Source organism: Cupressus sempervirens, chromosome 3 (assembly GCF_028749045.1).
Source record: "Cupressus sempervirens isolate cs-2001-9-10 chromosome 3, ASM2874904v1, whole genome shotgun sequence".
Taxonomy (NCBI): Eukaryota; Viridiplantae; Streptophyta; class Pinopsida; order Cupressales; family Cupressaceae; genus Cupressus; species Cupressus sempervirens.
This window is the reverse complement of record NC_143120.1, coordinates 230,004,611-230,025,830: the sequence shown is the minus strand read 5'-3', so window position 1 is coordinate 230,025,830 and position 21,220 is coordinate 230,004,611. Positions and strand designations below refer to the sequence as shown.

Here is a 21,220-nt window from a genome sequence, read left to right as displayed (position 1 = left end):
GCTTGCTCAGGCAACCACAATAGGGACATTACAAAGCATCACCTATCCAAAGTTGTACTTGTTCTGACACAATACATGATCAGAGACATATATAAAAATTCATGAACACCAATCTTGAATATGGTTCCTATTCAAACGGTTCATATCAAGCATTTGCAATATTGGCTCTGGATGTCTATTAGAGATACCACCATTGTTGCAAGGACAGAACATTCAGATCAGACACACCACTAAATTCCTCTTTTAATACTATAATTAAAGTGGTCGAACAAGGGGAGTCATCAGGAAATGAATTCAAGCGTACTCTGTAGTAAAGGAAGGGATATACACATTCAGTAAACTGAGAGAAGTGTAGTGTTCCCAACAACTCCGACTGAGGGTGAAGTACAAAACCCAGGATGTCGTATGGATATGGGCAAGAAATGCACAATAAAGAGGACCATACAGATTGGAATGAAGAGCTAATGCAGAGAAGTTGGGACCGTACGGTGGAATGAGGGGGAGATAGTTGACTAAAGGAAGGTAGCCATACGGGTGGAAAAGGGGGGACTATACGGTGGAAATAAATACGTTGTACGGTGTCTATTAATAGACCGTACGGTGGCAATTAACAGTCCGTACATGATCAACTAGCCAAGCCGTACGGTTATTCAATCTTCTAGAGGATGTCGTGCAAGTGATAGCAATGATGTTGATGAAGGAGGATGATACCAAATGTGTCATACAGTGTTATATGAATGGTCGTAGGAGAGATATGGGCAGGCCATATGGTGGCACAAGATGAAGCCGTACAGTTAGTATGATGATTTGTACGGTGGCTTAAATGTGGAATTCAAATGCCAATAGCTGAACAAGAAGGTGTAAGGCAGTATGGATGGAGGGCTGGGGGTGGGGCGAACAGAATGGAATCACACAATAGGCGACAGGAACACAACGTTACTTGTACATAAACACAGAATGTTCATTAAATCTACACAATGAGAGAGAGCCGAATGTGTATATAGATTACCCACAGAAAATAATATTCTAATTTGCCAAATACATACCGAAATCGAACACCAACGGAATAGGGTGAGGGTTGAATCCCACCGAAACCATGCAAGCCAAATAGGGAAGGTTTTTCACTTCCCAAATGCCGAACAATACCGAACTCCAATAGGAATCCACAGTACAACAAGATATAATCCAAAGCATACCTACAGACTACCTACAAGTTGTGCTTAAATACCCGTCGGAAACTTTCCGAGTGTGTACAAAGATAGCCGACGGCGACACAAACTACGAAGACAATAAATATGGGTTCGAGATAAATTAAATCAATCGACCCGTTACACAGATTAATCAAATACATTTATTTTATGACGGGGACATTACAAGAAGAGATTTCTTTCTAGCATCCATCCAATCCTAGTGATCATTCTAAGCGTTGTTATAGATTCAAGTGGAAAGAGGATAGGATTTGAATTACATGTTGGAAGGAAATCAGAGAAATACGATCTAAGGAAGATATAGAATATAACTGACACCAAGAGATAGCAGCACCTACAAATTATAGATTGCATGACCATAATATCAGAATTCTGAAATATTGATTGCATTTATTATTATCTCATTTCAGTTTACCATAAATTGATCTTAGATTCATCATATAATCTCTTCACAGACACATAGAGATAATCCACTAAGTATTGAGGATGGATTGCACAGTATTAGACTCACCAATTGAAGAGAAAGATCTAGCAGCACATAAGCATCAAGATATACTTCTAATGATTTCATAATAACCAGACCATTGCCATTCCCAATGCTACATCAGATGAAGGATCAGAGTGGATTGATAAGAAACAAAGATATCAATGACAACATATATTCTTTGCAATGAACAGTTGATAAAATAGGGGAAATTATATTATTCAAGTCTCAAATAAAGTGCTAGAATAATACTAGACTTATAAACAATCCTTTAATCATACAATTGAAAACTAGAAACTTGCACTCTAACTGAAGTATTGGTTAGAAATAAAGCTCCTCCAATTGAATTTAAAGTAATCAATTCCAAAACTTATACAATTGGACTAGGGACATTACAGTGGTATCAGAGCATGATCTTGCCATCCTGTAGGGTGAGTCTCAAAAAATGATTAACATATAAGAACAAAGAATCATCAGTGAAGGTGAAGTATGAGGAAACTTGGGAAAAGATTGTGGATACTTTGTGATAGACATATGATTGAATTATATAAACATTATAGCAGAATTGTGAATAAGCTTTTAACAAACTTGTGGAAGAAGTGAACACTAGTCCTTCGCCAAATAATAATATGAGGACCATCAACACATTACTCATTCAGGATTGATCATCATCTAAACAAGTAACATTCATCTCAGATCAAACCAGACATGACATGTCCTTGTCATCATGCAGGAAAGGAAGAAAATCAATAGAAATGAGTGGTATGGGGAAGGATTCAAATGAGAGGAATAGTTAATTCAACAATGTTCTAATGGAACTCAAAAGGACACAACAAGAATATCAATCAAATATATATATAAGACCAATCATCGATTTAGTGAATTCTTACAGTTAATGATAAATTCTTGCAGAATATTGAATTTGTTGTGATCGAGAGGAAGAAGAAAAAGAATACTCCAAGTAGCCACTAATAAGAGGAAAATAAAGCATAATAATTCCTAGAAGGAATTAAGGTGGAGAGCTAACCTCTCTGAATGACTTCACGAGATATTCTATATTTGAATACTCTTAAGGAAGTGATGCAGGGAATCGAGTATTCTCTAAAGGACATTACATAAAAAAATCAATCAACAAATTCACATTCACGAATTTATGTTTTTTGTGCCTTGTATTGCCATGGATCCATGTTGCATCCTCAGAATTCGGCAACTAAGGAAGAAGCTAATGGCACACATATATTTCTTGGTGTTCCTTGATGCTGTTAGGTAAGCAACCAACCAATCAAAAACCGATAAAAGACAAAATGAAAGTGAGTTAGATAGACAAGTATCTATTTGCCATATTGATTTGCCTATACTAAAGACAATGGTGATTTAGAAATTATACATGCAGCTATGAAAAACAAATGTTTGATTCAAATCTCATTAACAATTATTACTAATAACTGTCGAGTGTTCGCATTAAAACAAGATCAGCTTATAACATCAGTAATATTTGCTAAAAGTATTATCTATCAAACACCTAGACAAGTCCTTATAATACCTTGTAAAGATATGTTTATTATTATTTAAATTAAGACAATCAATTTCAATACCCGTTGGAAGTTGAAATGGAACGAACAGGCATATGTATATATTTTGCGAATGATTCATTGAAGTGACAGAAAAGGTATGTGGAAATTTCAAGGTGTTGCATGTGTGTATTCATCTTTGTCATTTTGTAGTACAAGAACAATATCAAGTTTATTACGAAGTAATTGGAAAATATTTGCTTGTTATTAACAATGATCAAGAGATCAATTTATACAAGAGGTTGAACGTTGTTTCCTTAAGAAACAATCGTAAAGAATAGAAGCATTCTATTCTAGAAACAGAAAACTAAATATTAAAAACATTCTAATATTTACAAAAACATTTTAATATTTACAGGAGATTACAATACATAACCATTAGATACTAAACAAAGACAATAGAAACTATCTATTATCATAATAGCCTCCCTTAATGGTTAATCTATCCAGAGCACGAAATTGTCAAAAAGCGTAAAAGGTAGATTTTGTCTGCTCAAGGTGCTCCACACTATTCACTATGGGTTGCAAACCAAATTGCTTAGATAGGGCAGCTAATTGCTTCTGACATTCAACCTTCATGTGCCCATACTTGTGGCAATAGTTGTATTGAATGTTTTTCTTCTGGGAGCCTTCTGAATCTGGAGCAGAGGATGTCTGCTAAGAAGACTGTTGATGGTACTTTGGGAAATGCTCCAAAACATTGTAAATGAGCATAATGCTCCAAAACAAACCGCAAAAAGCCATGATTTTGAGGTGAAAAATCAATTAAAACCCATCATGATTTTTGTGGTTAAAAATCAATCACAACCCAACATGATTTTTGAGGTGAAAAATCAATCAAAACCCAAAATGATTTTTGAGGTGAAAAATCAATCACAACCCAACATTACAAAGCTACAATACATTTTTTTAAGAAAAAATCAATAAAACTCGACAAATAATTTTTTAGCAAAAAATTACAAACCCACAAAGGAATCCCACACAACTCTGTGAATTACAGAATCAAAAATTTTTAAGGGAAAATTTATAGAAACCCATAAAAAAAAGTCAAGGAAAACAATATGAAAACCCATCAAAATTTTGTTTTCTAGGAAAAAAATTATGAAAACCCGCCAGAATTTTTAAGGCATGCAAAGCCCGGGACTTTGCATGGTAAAGCAGCACATGCAAACAACATGCAACAAACATCCAAGTACATGCAACCCCCAAAAAGTAGAGACCCAAAAAATTTGAAGGGTGACCAAGAAGAGAGCTTGAGAAACCCAAAAAGAATATGGTGTCAATTTTTGGATTGGTTGGCTCGAAAATCAAGGCACCCAAAAAAAACAGATAGCAACCGAGTTGAGATCTCGAAAAACCCACCAAGAATCTGTAAAAAATAATTTTGATCCAAAATAGAAAATTGGGGTTTTGAACAATAACGGCCCTGTTCTGCATAAAAATCACAAAAAAAAGGCAGAAATATGCAGAAAAAACAAATGGATCTGGACAGAAATGAGTTGTAGAACCAAACCAAAAGTCAATACATTCAAATCTCTTAAGAACAAAAACCCTAGTTGGATTATAGAGAGAGTTGGAAGCAAATATGCGTGTAAATGATTTCGAAAATAAAAGGCAGATAATTTCAACCAATAAATTATAATTATTTTCAAAAAAATTTAGAGCATTGGGCTCTAATACCATATTATGATGTAACTGGAAAATATTTGTTTGTTATTAACAGTGATCAAGCGATCAATTTAATTTTATACAAAAGGTTGAACGATGTTTCCTTAAGAAACAATTGTAAAGAATAGAAACATTCCACTCTAGAAACGGAAAACTAAATATTAACAGCATTCTAATATTGACAGAAACATTCTAATATTTTAAAAAAATTACAATAGATAACCATTAGATACTAAACAAAGATAATAGAAACTATCTATTATCCTAATAAAGTTCTTATAAGAGAAGCACACTAAGATGACAGGATTGAATTAAAGTAAATGAGTTTGGGGATGGACTGCTAACAGATCACTTTTTACAGGTATAATTCTCATAATTGTTTTCAAATCATTATAATAATCTTGGTTGAATAATGATAAAACAGAGTTAGATAAGACTAGTACAGCTTAACAAAGATGTTGATAATCTCAGTATGATATTTTAAAATGTCAGAACAGTAATAATATTTATATTACAGCAGACGTTCCAAAAGATTTGATACACATATCAGTATAAGCTTATTCTATTTGGTTCAATCTGTGCAATAATCAGAAATCTCAGTTATCAAATGCAGTTGTGATTCGACATACAGAGGGTTTGCTTATCACTGTTGTATTTTACAAGTTATAGGCTGTTCTGTGATGATCCCAAATCAGATCTTTGGCATTTTGCTGAAGAATTAAAAAATATTTTCTGATTGCTGCTCTCTCTTTGTTTCTCCCTTGAATTAAATATCTAATATTCCCAAGGGTAATATATTATTAATTTAATATTCTATCATATTTCATTAATATATTATTATTTTTACAATCAGTATTATTATTATTCATATAGTATTATCACTTATAAATTTTACATTAGTATTATAATCTATTGTTATTGTATGATATATTTTTAATTTTTTATTAATGCATTAAGATACAACTATAGTTGTAATTATTGTTCACTCATATTATAATTATATTGTGTTAATAATTACTTATTATTGAATCTTTTTAAAGTGGGGATATCACAGTCCTCCAATCTCGAGTTTGCTTGTCCTCGTGCAATTAATTTGATCTTTATTAATATACAGCTTTGATTTATTCATTTTCCTGCATATATGTCAAACACTTGCAAAATTACGCATGTTAGTATATGATGGGCTATAAAAGAACATATGAATGAAGACACAAAGCATACACAAAGTAGACACGAAAATGCATGAAGACAATAAAAACACGAGGTAGACACACAAATGCATGAAGACACAAAGGAGACACAAAACAAATAAGAAAAGGTTAAGGAAAATCAAAAGTCACGCTCCTTTCCATAAATGTAGCAATTCTTTCCTCTCTGTGGGAATCAAAAGTTCATGAATATGTGTCTTTTAATAACTTTCCTTTGGCTAGTACTACAATAGGGTGCCCTAGTAGTTCTCCCCTAATTGTAGACTTTATCTCATGTGCATGATTCCATAATGGATGGTAGATTTACTGTTGCTCGTGTTTAGACACAATCTACGCAGGGTTCCCATATTGGGATTCTCTTGCCCCAATGTGAGCAATTTACACCTACCCCTTTGCAAACTCCCTACCCACTAGGTATGTGCTTAGTTCCATAGTGGACGGTAGGATTGTCATGTCCCCTTTTCAAATAATTAAAAATAATAATCTTTGCTAAGGCAGGCAGGCCCAAAAGGGTGAAGTTTCGGAAAAAGGAGATAATCTTTGGAAGCTAATGGACTAATAAATGAAAATTATTATTAAAATATGTTTTATTAACCCCTCTTGGACGTGAGTTAGGGTTATGCCCTCTTTTAAGGGGTTTGGAGGCATTTTGGGCTGATTCCAGAACTTGATTTTTGCGCATTGCTTTGTTGTTCTTCAGAGGTTGCCAAACCTGTGGAGAAGGAGACCCAAGAACGGGAGTTTGCAAGTTTCCAGGAAGGCTAAGGACGGGAGTTTGAAGCCATTCCATATGCATGCTCATGCAGAGTTTGCCTTTGTGCTGAACAGTGCAGATTTGTGAGTTTTCGAGTGTGTTTTTTGTAAGAGTTTGGTGTTTTCGGTTGAGTATCTCATATCAGTTTGGGTTGCTGCTGTATATCAGACATTTAGATGTTAAAATAAAGCTGAATATATGTATTTGGTCGTGATTATACTTCTGTGATAGATTATTAGTGTTTTTGTGGTGTTTCCGGGCTGTTTTGTGTTAATTTCGAGAGCCCGATGAGCATAGTTTTTGTCGTACATTTGTGAGCTGTTGTGTAAATGCTATACAGATCTGGAAATGTCATTTTGTTAGCCGTTATGCTGCTGAAATTTCTGTAAGAATGTTCATTTTCAGATTTACTAATAATATGTGAAGCTGTGAAGTTTTTGGCACTATTTCCAGCATACCTGATTTGGGGTTTATTGAGAAATTTGGTGGATCTTTGTGATATTGGTTGTTTGATTTTGAAAATCTGATTAGAGGTTTGAAATATCAAAAAAATCAGTAAAGGCACATTTCAAGGATATACTGTTGCTCAAGCTCAAACACGATCTATGTGGGGTTCTCATATTGGGTTTCTCTTGCCCCAACGTGAACGATTTACTCCTCCCCTATGCACACTCTCTACCCAGTCGATATGTCCCAGTTTTGTAGTGAATGGTAGATTTACTGCTACTCGAGTTTGAACACGATCTACTTGGGGTTTTCTTGCTCCAAAGTGAGCAATATACTCCTCCCTCTACTCGAATTTGGACACAAGCAATAGTAAATCTACCATACACTACAAAACTAAGTACATACCGACTAGGCAAGGAGTGTGCACAGGGGGAGGAGTAAATCTCTCACGTTGGGGGCAAGAGAATCCCCATATGAGAACCCCACATAGATCGTGCCCAAACTCGAACAATTGTAAATCTACCATCCACTACATAACTAACACATACCAAGTAGGTAGGGAGTGTGCACAAAGGGAGGAGTAAATCACTCACATTGGGAAAGAGAAACCCAATATGGGAACCCCACGTACATCGTGTCCAAACTTGAGAAACAGTAAATCTACCATCCACTACGGAATGAGACATGTAAGAGAAAGTCTACAATGAAGGAGGAACTACTAAGGCACCTAATTGTAGTACTAGCTAAAGGAAAGTTGCTCAAAGACATTTAAGAACTTTTGATTTCCAAACCAGGAAAGGAGTACGACATCTATAGTCAAAGTTGGTAAAACATTTCCTTAATGTTTCTTATTTCAAATTATAAAAGGGAATCTAACAAAGTATTAACATATATACTATGTGCCTATATCTTGCTTTCATGCATTAATGTGTTTTCTTCGTGTCTTCTTTGTGTCTTCATGCATTCATGTGTCTACATTGTGTTTGCATTGTGTTTTCATGTATTAATGTGTCTACTTTGTGTATGCTTTGTGTTTTCATTCATATGCTCTTGCATAGGCCATGTGTATTTTTTGAAGTGTTTAACACATATGCAAGAAAGAGAATGAATCTAAGCTATGAATTAATGAAGATCAAATCAATTGCCTGAGGACAATAAAATTTGAGAGGGGAGGACCATGATATCCCCACCAAAATATAAAATAATATTTACTAAACAAGAATAATTTAATTACAATATATATAATAATATAATTATAATAGAATATGTTAATCATATATAACATCATGGAATATGTTATATAGTAAAATATAAAAATATAAAAATGAATTAGATAATCAATAATGGAAATGAGAATGATAATCTGTCATGTCCCCTAATTTTCCCTCGAACGAATTAAATAATAAGTGTTAACAAAATAAATAAATAAACTATAATAGAAATTTTAATAGAAAAATATAAGGAAATATATTATAATGCAATAAAGATATATTATATTAGAATCAATAATAAATAAATATCAATGGCCAATAGAATATACATTAATAATAATACATCGCATATATATATTAATTAAAATACAAAATTTACAATACAATATATATATATATATATATATATATATATCAAATGATGAATAAGAAGTAATAACCTATTTTATATAATAAGTATTAACATGCTATTATGAGAGGATTAATATTATTTCATATATGAAAACATAAATACAATATGACATAACACATTAAGAGACTTAGAGAAAGGTTGCACTTTCCCTCGACACCTATATATTCTGACCAGTCAGAGGGCGAAGGATCATAAAGGAATCCGATCAGGAATGAGGGCTCTAAAATATATTTTAACTCACATAAAGTGATCTATGCGAATAGTTGGGCCAACACATGAGGCATACAAATCTGCGGAAATCTCACCTTGTTAAATCTGGAGAAGCAGAGAACATCATATCACAGGCGGACTAAGGAGTGGGAAAGAATAAGAAACAATAAAAATGCTAGAGGAGTGATCAGAAATACTTAGTGGAATAACATTGGAGAACCCCATTCGATCGACGTCAGGATAAAGAATAGCTGTGACAGACAAATCAATTAAAGTCTGAAGTAGCAGTACACGCCCAACTCGGCATCCGTATTGTTTGAAGGGAAGAAGAAAGGCATCAAATCATCCAGAATACACGGTACACTCAGGAAGGAAACGAACAGAGAACAAATACAACCAGCCACGTCAGCAGCAACATGTATGAGGGCGATACAATTTAGAGCAATCTCTTCATATTTTCCAAATCAACGCTGAGGATTATTAACAAGGGCCCATAAATGAGAGAGTAAGAAGCATTGGGAGATATGCCAACGACTCAGTATATATATACATATTAAGGGAAGAGAGAACTGGTACCCAGGTCTAAAGTATATAAATGCTTAAGTTTATAAGGAAGACATACCAACAAAGGAACGATAACATCCAAAATATTACAGATTAAAGCATATCTAAGTGCAGCCTGATCACATGATAAGTACCACTGGAAATACATATCACATATCTCAGACTTCTAACAATTTTGGCAACATTATACAGAATACAACACGACTGTAGAACATTTATGAAATCTGGGTGACATATAAACATCATATAGTGACCATAATCTAGAACCCATAGAGATCATGTTTACATACAGAGATGCGAGGAGACAGTTTGTGCACTCATAGTCACTATTCCAAATTTATAAATACAATCCCACTTACCAATTTCATATCTCCAAATTTATAAATACAATCCCACTTACCAATTTCATATCAGGAAACAATAATCTGTAAATGTTTATTTAATTATACTCAGATTAGGATAACTACCTCCATTCAAAATGGTAAGAAACTATCCACAATATTAAAATAAGGTTTCTTCCAGATTATTAAATCAATTATGGGACAAAGGTTCAAATTCAACAGAAAAATTCCAGAATATCGGAAATCAGTTTGAAATTCTTTACCATCAGAATGGGGGACATTACACAGTCAATCAAGAAGGCAGTGATTATAAGATTGATCGTAGTGCAAGGACAGCTATCTTGGAAAAAACCACATATACACAGTGAACAATATTACCATTGCCCACAGTCTGTCAGTCAAATAAATATTTTAAGCAATAAAGATGGAGAGCTTGAAATAATTATTCCAGATTTCAGAAATAGTCCAACAAGGGACATTACATAATCCAATATAATTATAAGAAAATAGTGAAATAATTGTATAAAATAATCCCTTATTCAATATTAAAATAACAATATGAAATAAATTAATAATAACATTTACATAATAAAAGAATAATGAAATAATGAATGGAATATTACCTATAGTTAATCATGATGAGGTGTGATTAAAGAAGAGATGTGTCCATTTGGAGGCAATTACTCACATGGACAGTATAAAACATAAAATTCAAATTCATTTCACGGGATATCATTTGGGAATTACATAATTCCTTACTCAAATTTAGAATGGGGTCATTACATGTTCACTAAGATCTTGTCTATACAAAGTGTAACAGACTTAAAGCTTATCAATACATGTATTGAATTCACTAAAACATCTAAATGAATAAGAATATTGAAAGTTGAAAGTTGGAAAGTGACAGGATTGTGATCCTAAATATTGTAGAAGTTGGTGCTCTTGTGGAGGGGTCGTTGCTCCTTAAGGTTGAAGCCCTTAATGTTGTAATTGGACAAAAGGTTTGTGAGACTCGATCAGGACAGAGCTCTTAGCAGTCTTTGTATTGATTGTTTTCTCCTGCATTCGGATTCCATGTCAAATTTTGTGCATTGCCTTTTATTTACTGAGAGTCCAGTTAAGGTCGACGAAGACCAAAGGGGTTTTAGGGGCTTAATTATATGAGTAAAGTGGTTATAGGGACAGCACGAAGTATAATACTTGAAATTGTAGAGCTTAGCCAAGGTGGCCACTATGCAATGTTATGGCGACTGTTAGTCACATGAATAGGGAGTACAAGTGTAGGCACAGGACGTCATTCTAATAGGCATCAATACTAACATAAGTACTCAATTAATGGCAGATACTAGGTATTGTTGACCTAATAGCCAACAGAAAGGTCTTCTAAACCAATATTTCTTACAATCACTTTCGAATATGAAAAGAGCTCATTGCCACTTCGTAGCAATGATTAACACACATCCCAACAAAATGATATTCCTGATAGCCAATCCAATCAAATGTTATGATGAAATACCAAAAGAAGCTGAATGAATGTGTTGGAAGCCTTTGGACTGTCTAGAATGTTTGTAAAATCCAACTGACAGATTTCTTCAAGACTAGAGCTTTTGATGAATAAAGGGATGATATGACCACATAGTTTTATGTTGAACGTGACACAGAGGAAACTCATACAACTGACCAGGTACTCATACAAGACCCAATATCATTTTGTGCATTCGTTTAGAAATTAGACTTGAAATTATTAGTTTAACGATTTCTGTTCTGCCACTTCTTCATCTACACCTTTTTGAATACATTGTAAGGTTTCGAGAAACTTGTAAGCGGTTGCTTCTTCTTGTACTTAATGTTCAACAAAAAGAAGCTTACTGAACACTGCCTACTCAAAGAAACATTGAAACCTGTTTACATTTTTGTCATACATACTGACCCTACAATTTAGCTTTTTAGCTTTGTCAAGGCTTAGAAAACAAGTGCTTTATTCTGTATTCGCAATACTGTCTCTCTAAGTTTCTGGGATGGAGTGGCAGAATTTTAGTGAAAGATCAAAATTTCCTATATTTGAGGAATGGCAAAGGGATGGCTTATAAAATAATAGAAAAGATATTTAAACTTAGAAACAGTTTAAGTTAATATTTTAATCTGAGTGAAAAAAATCAAATAATCATAAATTGATAATGACATAAATGACAAATATTAATTTTCAATTTTATCTAAGAATGAAAGTTACAAAGTACGAGAGTATAAACAAACTAAAAACGCAACTATTGCATACAAGGAGTTACACTTTATTTTAGTGTAAATCATTTTTGGAAGGCTTTCTAACAGGACAATGTAATAGTAATAGTAGGATTAGTAACACCAAGGAAAATTATCCTGAATACATCAACCGAGGACAAGGAAAGGAGTGTTAGTATTAACTGCATAACAAAATATAAACAGAATGCAGAGACACTTGGTTACAATGAACTTATTGAGTTGTATGGACATACAAACAATTTTTTCCATATCAATGACCATTTGAGGGCTTACAAGTTAACAATTATAATAATCGAATGTACATCCCAAAGTAAGAACAAGTGGAATTGATATACATTACAGCAAGAGAAGGCAACACAAGCTCACAATGTGATGAGAAAATTCAATTTTAAATACACAGACAAAACAAGGTCACCGTCACAAGTTAGACAAATCTTTGATGCTACAGATGAGCCATTGCAGAAAACATCCAGAATCTCTCATTGTTAAAATTTAAATCTTAAAATGTTTAAAAGAATGAAAACATGAAGGGTTGAATTAAGAAAAAGGATGGGAAATGAACTGGTAACTTGCTAGTAATCAGTAAACAAACCAAAGATGAGAAGATACATAACTGATCAAAAAATACAGATACAGTTATTTGGATATGCTTACTGCATGAACTGATGCTATGTTGATATTTTTCTCCACTGCATCAATTCCTGTCACTTGTGCTCCCATTCTTGCTAAGGGCTGCAAGTTTTAATTGAAAAAAAAAGGCCAAGTTAGAGGAAGTCAACTAGAACTTTAACATTATCATGAATAATAAGGAAAGACCAATTTGAAAGGTGTGTATCTCTCCTGTTTTGAAAAGGAAATTTTCTTCCAAAAGCAGAAAATTCATAATAACTCTGATAAATAATGCATTGGTTATAGGACCATTTTTAGGATTTATCACCAACACTATCTAATAAAAGATTTCTCTTTTTCATATTGAAGTTGTCTTCACCTTACTTAATATTTTATTCAATATATTAAAACTTTAAAGCATTTGTAAATGTTTATCAAGTTTATATCAGATTTATAAGAACCGTATCCTCTTCTTACTTTATGTGATTAATTCAATGTCTGATTTGATTTGCAGATCAAATTCAAAGTGAATGGCTCTATAGTTTCTGTGTCTTTCCATACGAATCACAGGAATGATAATTTCTTCAACATAGGTGTTGATCACAAAATTCAATGTACTGCTGCAGTATCTATCGATTTCCATTCGCAGCAAGAATGGATTCATATTTAAATATATATCTTATGATAGGGTACGGGGGTGAATGGGCATGACTCTAATTAGAGTCATGACTATTGTTTACTGTATGGGGTAGATAGTTTAATGCATACAGACAACAGACAGGAATATGTAATGCAGCAGTACTCCTTTTATTATTCACATATATGCCGAAGAGATTACATAGTGCTTCCAATGATGATTACAACCATGATCCAAAGTCCATTCCGGACGGTGTACATATATCATTCTGAAGGGGTGACTCAACCATCTCGCCCATTCGGATACTAATCTACCCATCGGCTATTTTATAACTTTACTGACATCATCCCCCCAAAAAGGAAAGTCGTCTCTGGACGACAATTACAAAATATTCACCCGTGCCACTTTCTCTGCTTTCAACTCCTGGGCACACTGAGCCAAGTGTCGTTGTACTGCCTTCAACTGGATGATCGGCTCCTCTCGAGCTCTCTATGCATCCACCAAGACAGCTTCACATCCAACACCTACTCCAAGTGCCTCAAAGTGTATCACCCCTTTTGAAAGGCTTGCTCTGTTGTTCCCTCCACCTCTGGTACATAGACACTCCATGCCTGCAGCAGCTCCAAGTCTCATCCACTAGTCATACTTCTCACGACTAATAAATACACCCAACGAGGTCGAGGGGCATCATGACAGCACCAAATCAGCACCCTCAAACTCACACAAAAGTCCATGGAACACACTATTTTTTGTGATTTTCTTCTGATCCCACACTCTTTCTGGCAACTTCTTATGTTTTACTACCTATTTATGTCTTTCCCTTCCCTTAGGCATCATGCGTTATTCATTTTGAACATTTTATATTTGTCATCATTTTTTTTGTTGTTTTTTTTTTGCTCCTTCCTCTATGTATTTCTGCTATACGGCTACATCATTCTCCTTTGTATGATTTTCTTTTTGCTATTTATCCCATCCTTCCTCTACAGTGCGGCCGTATGATCTAACCCTTGGCATTACTAAGTGCACTATCTCCTTCTAAAGTTCGTACGGCTTTTTGTGATATCTGTATAGTTTCGTAATATCCTTATACGATGTTTTTCTTGTTCCCTCTGGTGTACGGTTAGTTGGTTTCCATAGGGTATGTGTAGGAAAGCCCTAGGAATCTGTACGGTCTTGTTATCGTTGCCTTCAACTGTCATACGGTATGAATGCCAGAAGAATATGACTATTGTACGGTCGAAGCCCCCATGATGTTCTACCGTCCATATGGTATCCACGTTATAAGCTCCTTTCCTTGCACCGTACGGTGGTTTATTATACCTGTACGATCTGCTATTTGGTGGTACAAATGTCAAATTTTCATACACTCCTCTTCTCTCCTGCACTGTACAGTGTTCAGTCTCTGCCTTTCCATACTGTAGGGTTTGTTAAGTACTGTACGGTATTCACAAATTGTCGTATGATGCCTTAGTGTGCTCTGAGATGTCGTACAATTCTTTTTAGGATGCACCGAGATGCCGTACGATGCTTTTAAAACTGATTTCTCTTCTTTTCTTTTTTTTTGTGAAACTACTGCTCCTCATTGTTTGTTGAAGGGGGAACAATTCTAGCATGGTATATTTTTAACTTGGAACCGTTCACCCTTTCTAGAATTTCCTACCCGTCCAATGTCCATAGCTTTATTGCTCTATTATCACCTACTTCCAGGATTTGGTATGGCCCAACCAATTTGACTTTAAACTTCCCCAGTTTGATTTTGTTCCGTCTACCATACTTCAGCACTAACTAGCCCGATTGAAACTTATTTAATTTTAGGTGTTTATCATGCCATGCTTTGGGCCTTTTCTGTGTCACCTTCGTGGCCCATTGTGCCTGCATCGCTTATCAAGTTTATTTAAGTTACACGATCTTTCCCTCAAGTTTTCCATATCGCCCAGTTTGTTCCCGAAACTCGGTACCATGAATTCTATCGACTGCCACTCCTTGTTGTCAATAACTGTATTCTTGATTTTAGAACCTTCACTCCGTACTATTGAAGCTTTTATTAGAACCTTCCTCTTTGTTTCCTGTGTAGACCATATGATGTGTTGTCCTTGCTACCAGCACCTTTCTGCTATATTTGTAATTCGACGTAACATTTTCTTTCTGCGCAATTTGTTTATTGTGTACCGTACGATGGAATCTTTCGTTTTTCTGGGTTTGTACTGTATGTTCTTCCCTTCAGCTTTTGTCACAACTGCCTTTCCTTCTTCTGCTTCTCTGTACTCCTTCAAACATCCATTTCCCTCTTCTTTCTCACCTTCATCCACACTTAACATAGCACAACTCAGAAAGAGCTAGTACTCCTCCATCTGCCAGTGGAAAAGGCCGTTCATCGAATCCAAATCATCGTCCCTCGATCCACATTCCAACCATAGGACTCCTTCCTCATTGGGTTTCAATCACTGCTTTCCTTCATCCTCTTCTTCGAAATCAGATGATACAACTTCTTTGCCCACCATTTGTGTGTAAATAAATAATGAAGTGTCATCCATTGCTTTCCATTAATAGTGTATTCTTCTTCCAGTCATGCTTAACCCTTGTTTGTACAAGCCATCCCCGACCCAAAATGGCGTCATATCCTCTCCTCTTCAGCGAGATGATAATGAAATCAAGTAGGAACGGCTTTGTTCCAATAGTCACTGGTTGTGCCATCAGGATTCCAAGAGATTTAATGCCATGTTGGTCCGCTGTTAGTAATTGGAACGTAGGTGGCCACAACGTTGGCTGTCCCAAATTCTTCCAAGTATCTTCTACTAGGACGTTTACCCCTAAACCTTCGTCCACAACTGTGTCTGAAAGAATCATTCCTAATATACCCATCTCTACGACCGTCGGATGTCGTCCGGAAGTGAGGACTAATAGCATGTCATGAGCCCAAATTAAAAGGATATATGAATATTCAAATAACATATTATATAATGATAATAATTAAGAATAGTAACACTATAATCTATTATATAATAGCGATATATTTGACAATATAAAAATAAAACAATATATAAGATTATAGCATAATTGTAATGTAAAATATTATATTATAAATATAATATTAATGAGTTAAATAAATTAAATAACAAATAAATATTTTTTGGTTATAAATAATATATAAGAAAATATACTACATAATCGGGGTCCCATATGTCTAGACTCCCTTTAGTAATCTCATTGATCACAATACCTGAGTATCCTTTGAGGTGCATCTTATGATCCCTGACTTACACACCAAGAAAGGTAGCTTCAATATCTGCTTCAAATTCATCTAGATCGTTAGTGTAGTCATTTAATCAGTTTTCACCAAAGACTCCAATATCTCATGCTTAATTCCTTGCTACAACACATATCCCAAAAAGGGCGCAAGTTACCTCTAGAAGCCCCGTTGAAGTTGATTTTTATCCATTTGGAATTTGAAGAGAAGGGGAAGAATGAACTTTAAAAGGCCCATTAACAAGCTAATGGTAACTATTAATTGATGCAACTTGATATAAGAAACATCCATAGTCTGATACTTGGTATATTAAGGAATAGTAAATTAACTAATTGATGGGAAGTTTATATGTGTTTAATGTATGATGTTATGTTTGGATAGATTGAGATAATGGTCGTAAAGTTAAGAGTTTAAGTTGGTGGAAAATGTTTGTTAAGGCCTATAGGATAACTAGTTATAACTAATTCAACCCTCCTCTCATTTATCTAACAATTAGTATTAATGCTAAATTCTTGAAGGAAGAGGTTGAAGGGACTTAATTTAAAAATCCAAAAATGTATAAGAGAGAGGTACCATAATTATCTATGGAAAATCTAGATGAGGCTACATCTATCTAGGATTGGAAACAATCCGCTATATTATCTAGATAACCAATACATCCCTCCTAACCCTCCTATGACATTTTATTAGATGAACCAAAAGAAAGAACATAACAGTTTTATGGTTGATATTGGTTTAGTATTTACTAATATACTAAGTTTGATGATGTCGAGAATTATGGTACTAATAAACAAATGTGGAAGAATCTGGAAATTCTATATGTTGGAGATCAAAATATATTGAGAACCAAAGAAGAAAATGTGATATCCCCATTAAAATAAATATAATTAAAATATAAAGAAATAATAAAATAATAAAATAATAATAAAAATAATCATATAGCTATGATGTGTTATAATCATACTATAATATTATATTTCTATTAAAATATAGGAATTAAATATTATTATTAAGGATATATATCAAGTAAATATATTTTAATAGAATTAAATTAATAATAAATATAACTTATATTACTTATTAATATAATTTTATTTAATAATTATTTTTGAAAGGACGTGACTCTTAGTATGAGAATATATCTATAATATTATCATCAAGAAAGGATGATTAGAAAGGCAGAAATACAAAGATATCTGGAGGTATGGAGAAATACACAAAAGAAAATACTTATATTTGGTTTGTAATGGGAAAAAAAATAATAAATTATTGAACGTCCCAATCAGGGACATTACATAGCATTGTGTCCGCTGCACTTGCTCCACTTTCCTTTTCCCTTCCATGTTCTCCTAGTAGTTTAGCAGTCAGGGCTATGTTTGTGAGTGTTGTCCATAGTTGAGGCATTGTGAGGATCAAATCATTTAACTTGACTGGTATTTCAGTTTGTAATATCTGTTGTATGATGTTTTGTTCTGTACAGTTCCTTGTTGATGTACCGGTACTGTTCTTCAATTTTGATTTCTCTGCCTACGTTGCTTTCTCAATTTCCGTCTGTGCTTCTTCCAATCTCTTCTTTTCTTTCGTCAAGTTGGGGTACAGTTTTGCTTGTTTACGGGTGATTGCTAAGACTTCTTTGTCTGCACCAATGCTGATCAAATTCACTCGTGATTTCGGGCACTTGGCATCTTCATGATCTCCAAGACCGCACCATTGGCATAACAACTTCGGTGTATTCGCTGATGTACAGTTTCGTGCAAAGTGGCCCCACAAATTGCATGCTTGGCATTGAACCATCAGGCGGCCGTTCGCATCGTACTGAATTCGGCTATGGCCCCCATTATTATTGTTGGTAGTGTTGTTGGTATTATTGCTGGTATTGTTGTTTTGCCCTCTTCTATTATTTCTGTACCCACCCTAAGTGGCACCGTCATTACTGGTGTTTCCGCTCTCTCCTGATAAGGAAGCCTCTTGTGTCAGGAGCACTTGTTGATGCCCACTTGTTTTCATATTGAAGGGGCATTCTTTTGTGGAATGTCCCATAATCTGACAAATATCACAAAATTGGTATTTCGGACAGGACCCCTTCGTGTAACCTTTTGTCTTACAATCTGTGCACCATAGCTCGTTTCCCTTCATCTCTTTCTGCATATTCTTAAATTCCTTCATCATTATGATCATGTCCTTCTAGAGAGCTCGAGCCTTCTTACTGTCATTTTCATCACCACTGTTATCTTCTTCCGAAGACGCATCATCTGAGACGGATGGGTTGCTTTTCTTCTTCTTTTTCATTTTTTGTTCACTGTCTAAGTCCATTGCCCAATTGTATGCTTCGGTGTATGATGATGGCGGCACAATCTTCATTTTCTTCCTTAACTTCGAGCGTAGTCCTTCAATGAACCATCGCTTTTTCAGCCCATTTGTCGGCTTACTTTCCATTTTATTCATTAATTCTTTTAGTTTTCTGACATATACACGGACTGTTTCATTTTTCCCTTGTTTTGTGGTGTGTATTTCTACTATGATCTCATTGTCATCTTGCAGCAATTGGAACTCGGTGATAAACTCCTTTTTAATTGTTGCCCAAGAAGTTAATTTTTGGGGATCGACGTCGGCAAACCAATCAATTGCTACACCCCTTAGGCTTGCTAGAAATTGTCGAACCCATTCATCTATGTCGGTTACACCATTCACCGTCCAAATTGTTTTGCATGTCTTACAATGTCTACTTGTATCGGTCTTCCATCACCATCAAATTTTGGCAATTTTTCCTTTGGTCCAACCATTACTATTCAAGTTGGAGGTACTTGTTGTGTACCTGCGTTGTTCTGCATACCCGCGCTATTCTGCACACCCGCGTTGTTCTGCTCAGCGGCTTTGTTTTGTACACTTGCGTTGTTCTGCTCAACCGCGTTGTTCTACACACTTGCATTGTTTCGGACAGTCGTCTTATTTCCAATAGCCACATTACTTGGTGAAAAAGGGTATTCGTTAAGCAAAGTTGTTCGTTCTAGAAGTGTATCACTAACGAAGAGTTCACTCCACACTCATGCTCCCTTCGCACTCTAAGCCATGTGAGTTAATTTCCTTCCGTCTGTATTCTCTTCCCTTAGCATATATAGGTTAAGAAATTCCTCCCTTGTTTCTTCCACCAAATCCAATCGCTTCCAAGTCTCTTTCAACAATTCCTCAGTGCTTCAGTGTCTGTCAACAATCCACTGAAACTTCTGTCTGCGTTCGGCCTGTTCTGCCAAAATTAAAATTTCTTGTGCGATGCGTATTTCATCTTTTTCCTTTATCTTATTTCTATCCTTGTTAAGCTGATTCGGCATTAGTCTTCATTCCTCTGCGTTCGTTCCAGGTCCATTGGGCAACGACGCCAAATGTTTACCATATGGGGTAAATAGTTTAATACATACAAACAACAAGCAGGAATATGTAATGCAGCAGTACTCCTTTTATTATTCGCATATATGCCAAAGAGATTACATAGTGCTTCCAATGATGATTACAACCATGATCCAAAGTCCATTCCGAACGGTGTACATATATCATTCTGAAGGGGTGACAAAACTATCGTGCCCATTTGAATACGAATCTACCCATCGACTATTTTATAACTTTACTGACAACAACCATTCATCAGCGTGCCTTAACATAGGTGATTATCTCTTAACAAATATTAATATGAATCAATTTCCATAAGCACCAATTAGAATAATATGCATTGCCCGCACATTATCCTTGCATAATCGATAATGTATTAAAAGTCAAATAAGGATCAGTATCTTCAGTCATGCCGATAATAATATGAGATAAACTTGAACTTTATACAAATGAAATATATAAGTATGAGATTCAGCTACGTTTAGAAATCGGTATCAGAGTAATTTGAATTAACAAATTGATATATATATATATACACATATCAATATGCAAGACATATTGATATGCATATATATATCAGTTCAAATTCATTACTCACAGAGATTGTTTGACTGAAGCTATATACTTTAACACTCCCTCTAAGCTAGAGAAGACAAAATATATTTTAGTAACTTCGCCTTATTTCGAGGAGTGATACCACCTAACTAATGACATCAAAGGATATAACATGCTTAAGAACATCAAGTCACATGACATTCTTCTTATATGTATCTCCAAGTTATGGTATGTGCACACATGTTGTCTACCATAACTGCTCTTGGCATATACATAGATATTACATCTCATAATATCAACCATGATTATCTCATAAAGGAGCATAATGATCTTCAACTGATATCAAGTCTCATGATATATATCAATATGTCCTATTTAGATTAACTATCACGACATGTCCACGAATATCAAGTATGATGCTAGTGAGCTAATCGTTATAAAGTCATCACCT

The 21,220-nt window shown here is 34.7% G+C and overlaps 1 protein-coding gene across 1 annotated transcript in view; it reads right to left on the bottom strand.

Moving 5' to 3' along the window:
• COQ3 (coenzyme Q 3) overlaps nt 1-21,220 on the bottom strand; it is a 276,221-nt gene that overhangs the window by 124,577 nt on the left and 130,424 nt on the right. The window contains exon 4 of the mRNA XM_089819180.1: nt 12,992-13,069. Within this exon, the coding sequence (XP_089675306.1) occupies nt 12,992-13,069 (78 nt within the window). The remainder of the gene's footprint in view (nt 1-12,991; nt 13,070-21,220) is intronic.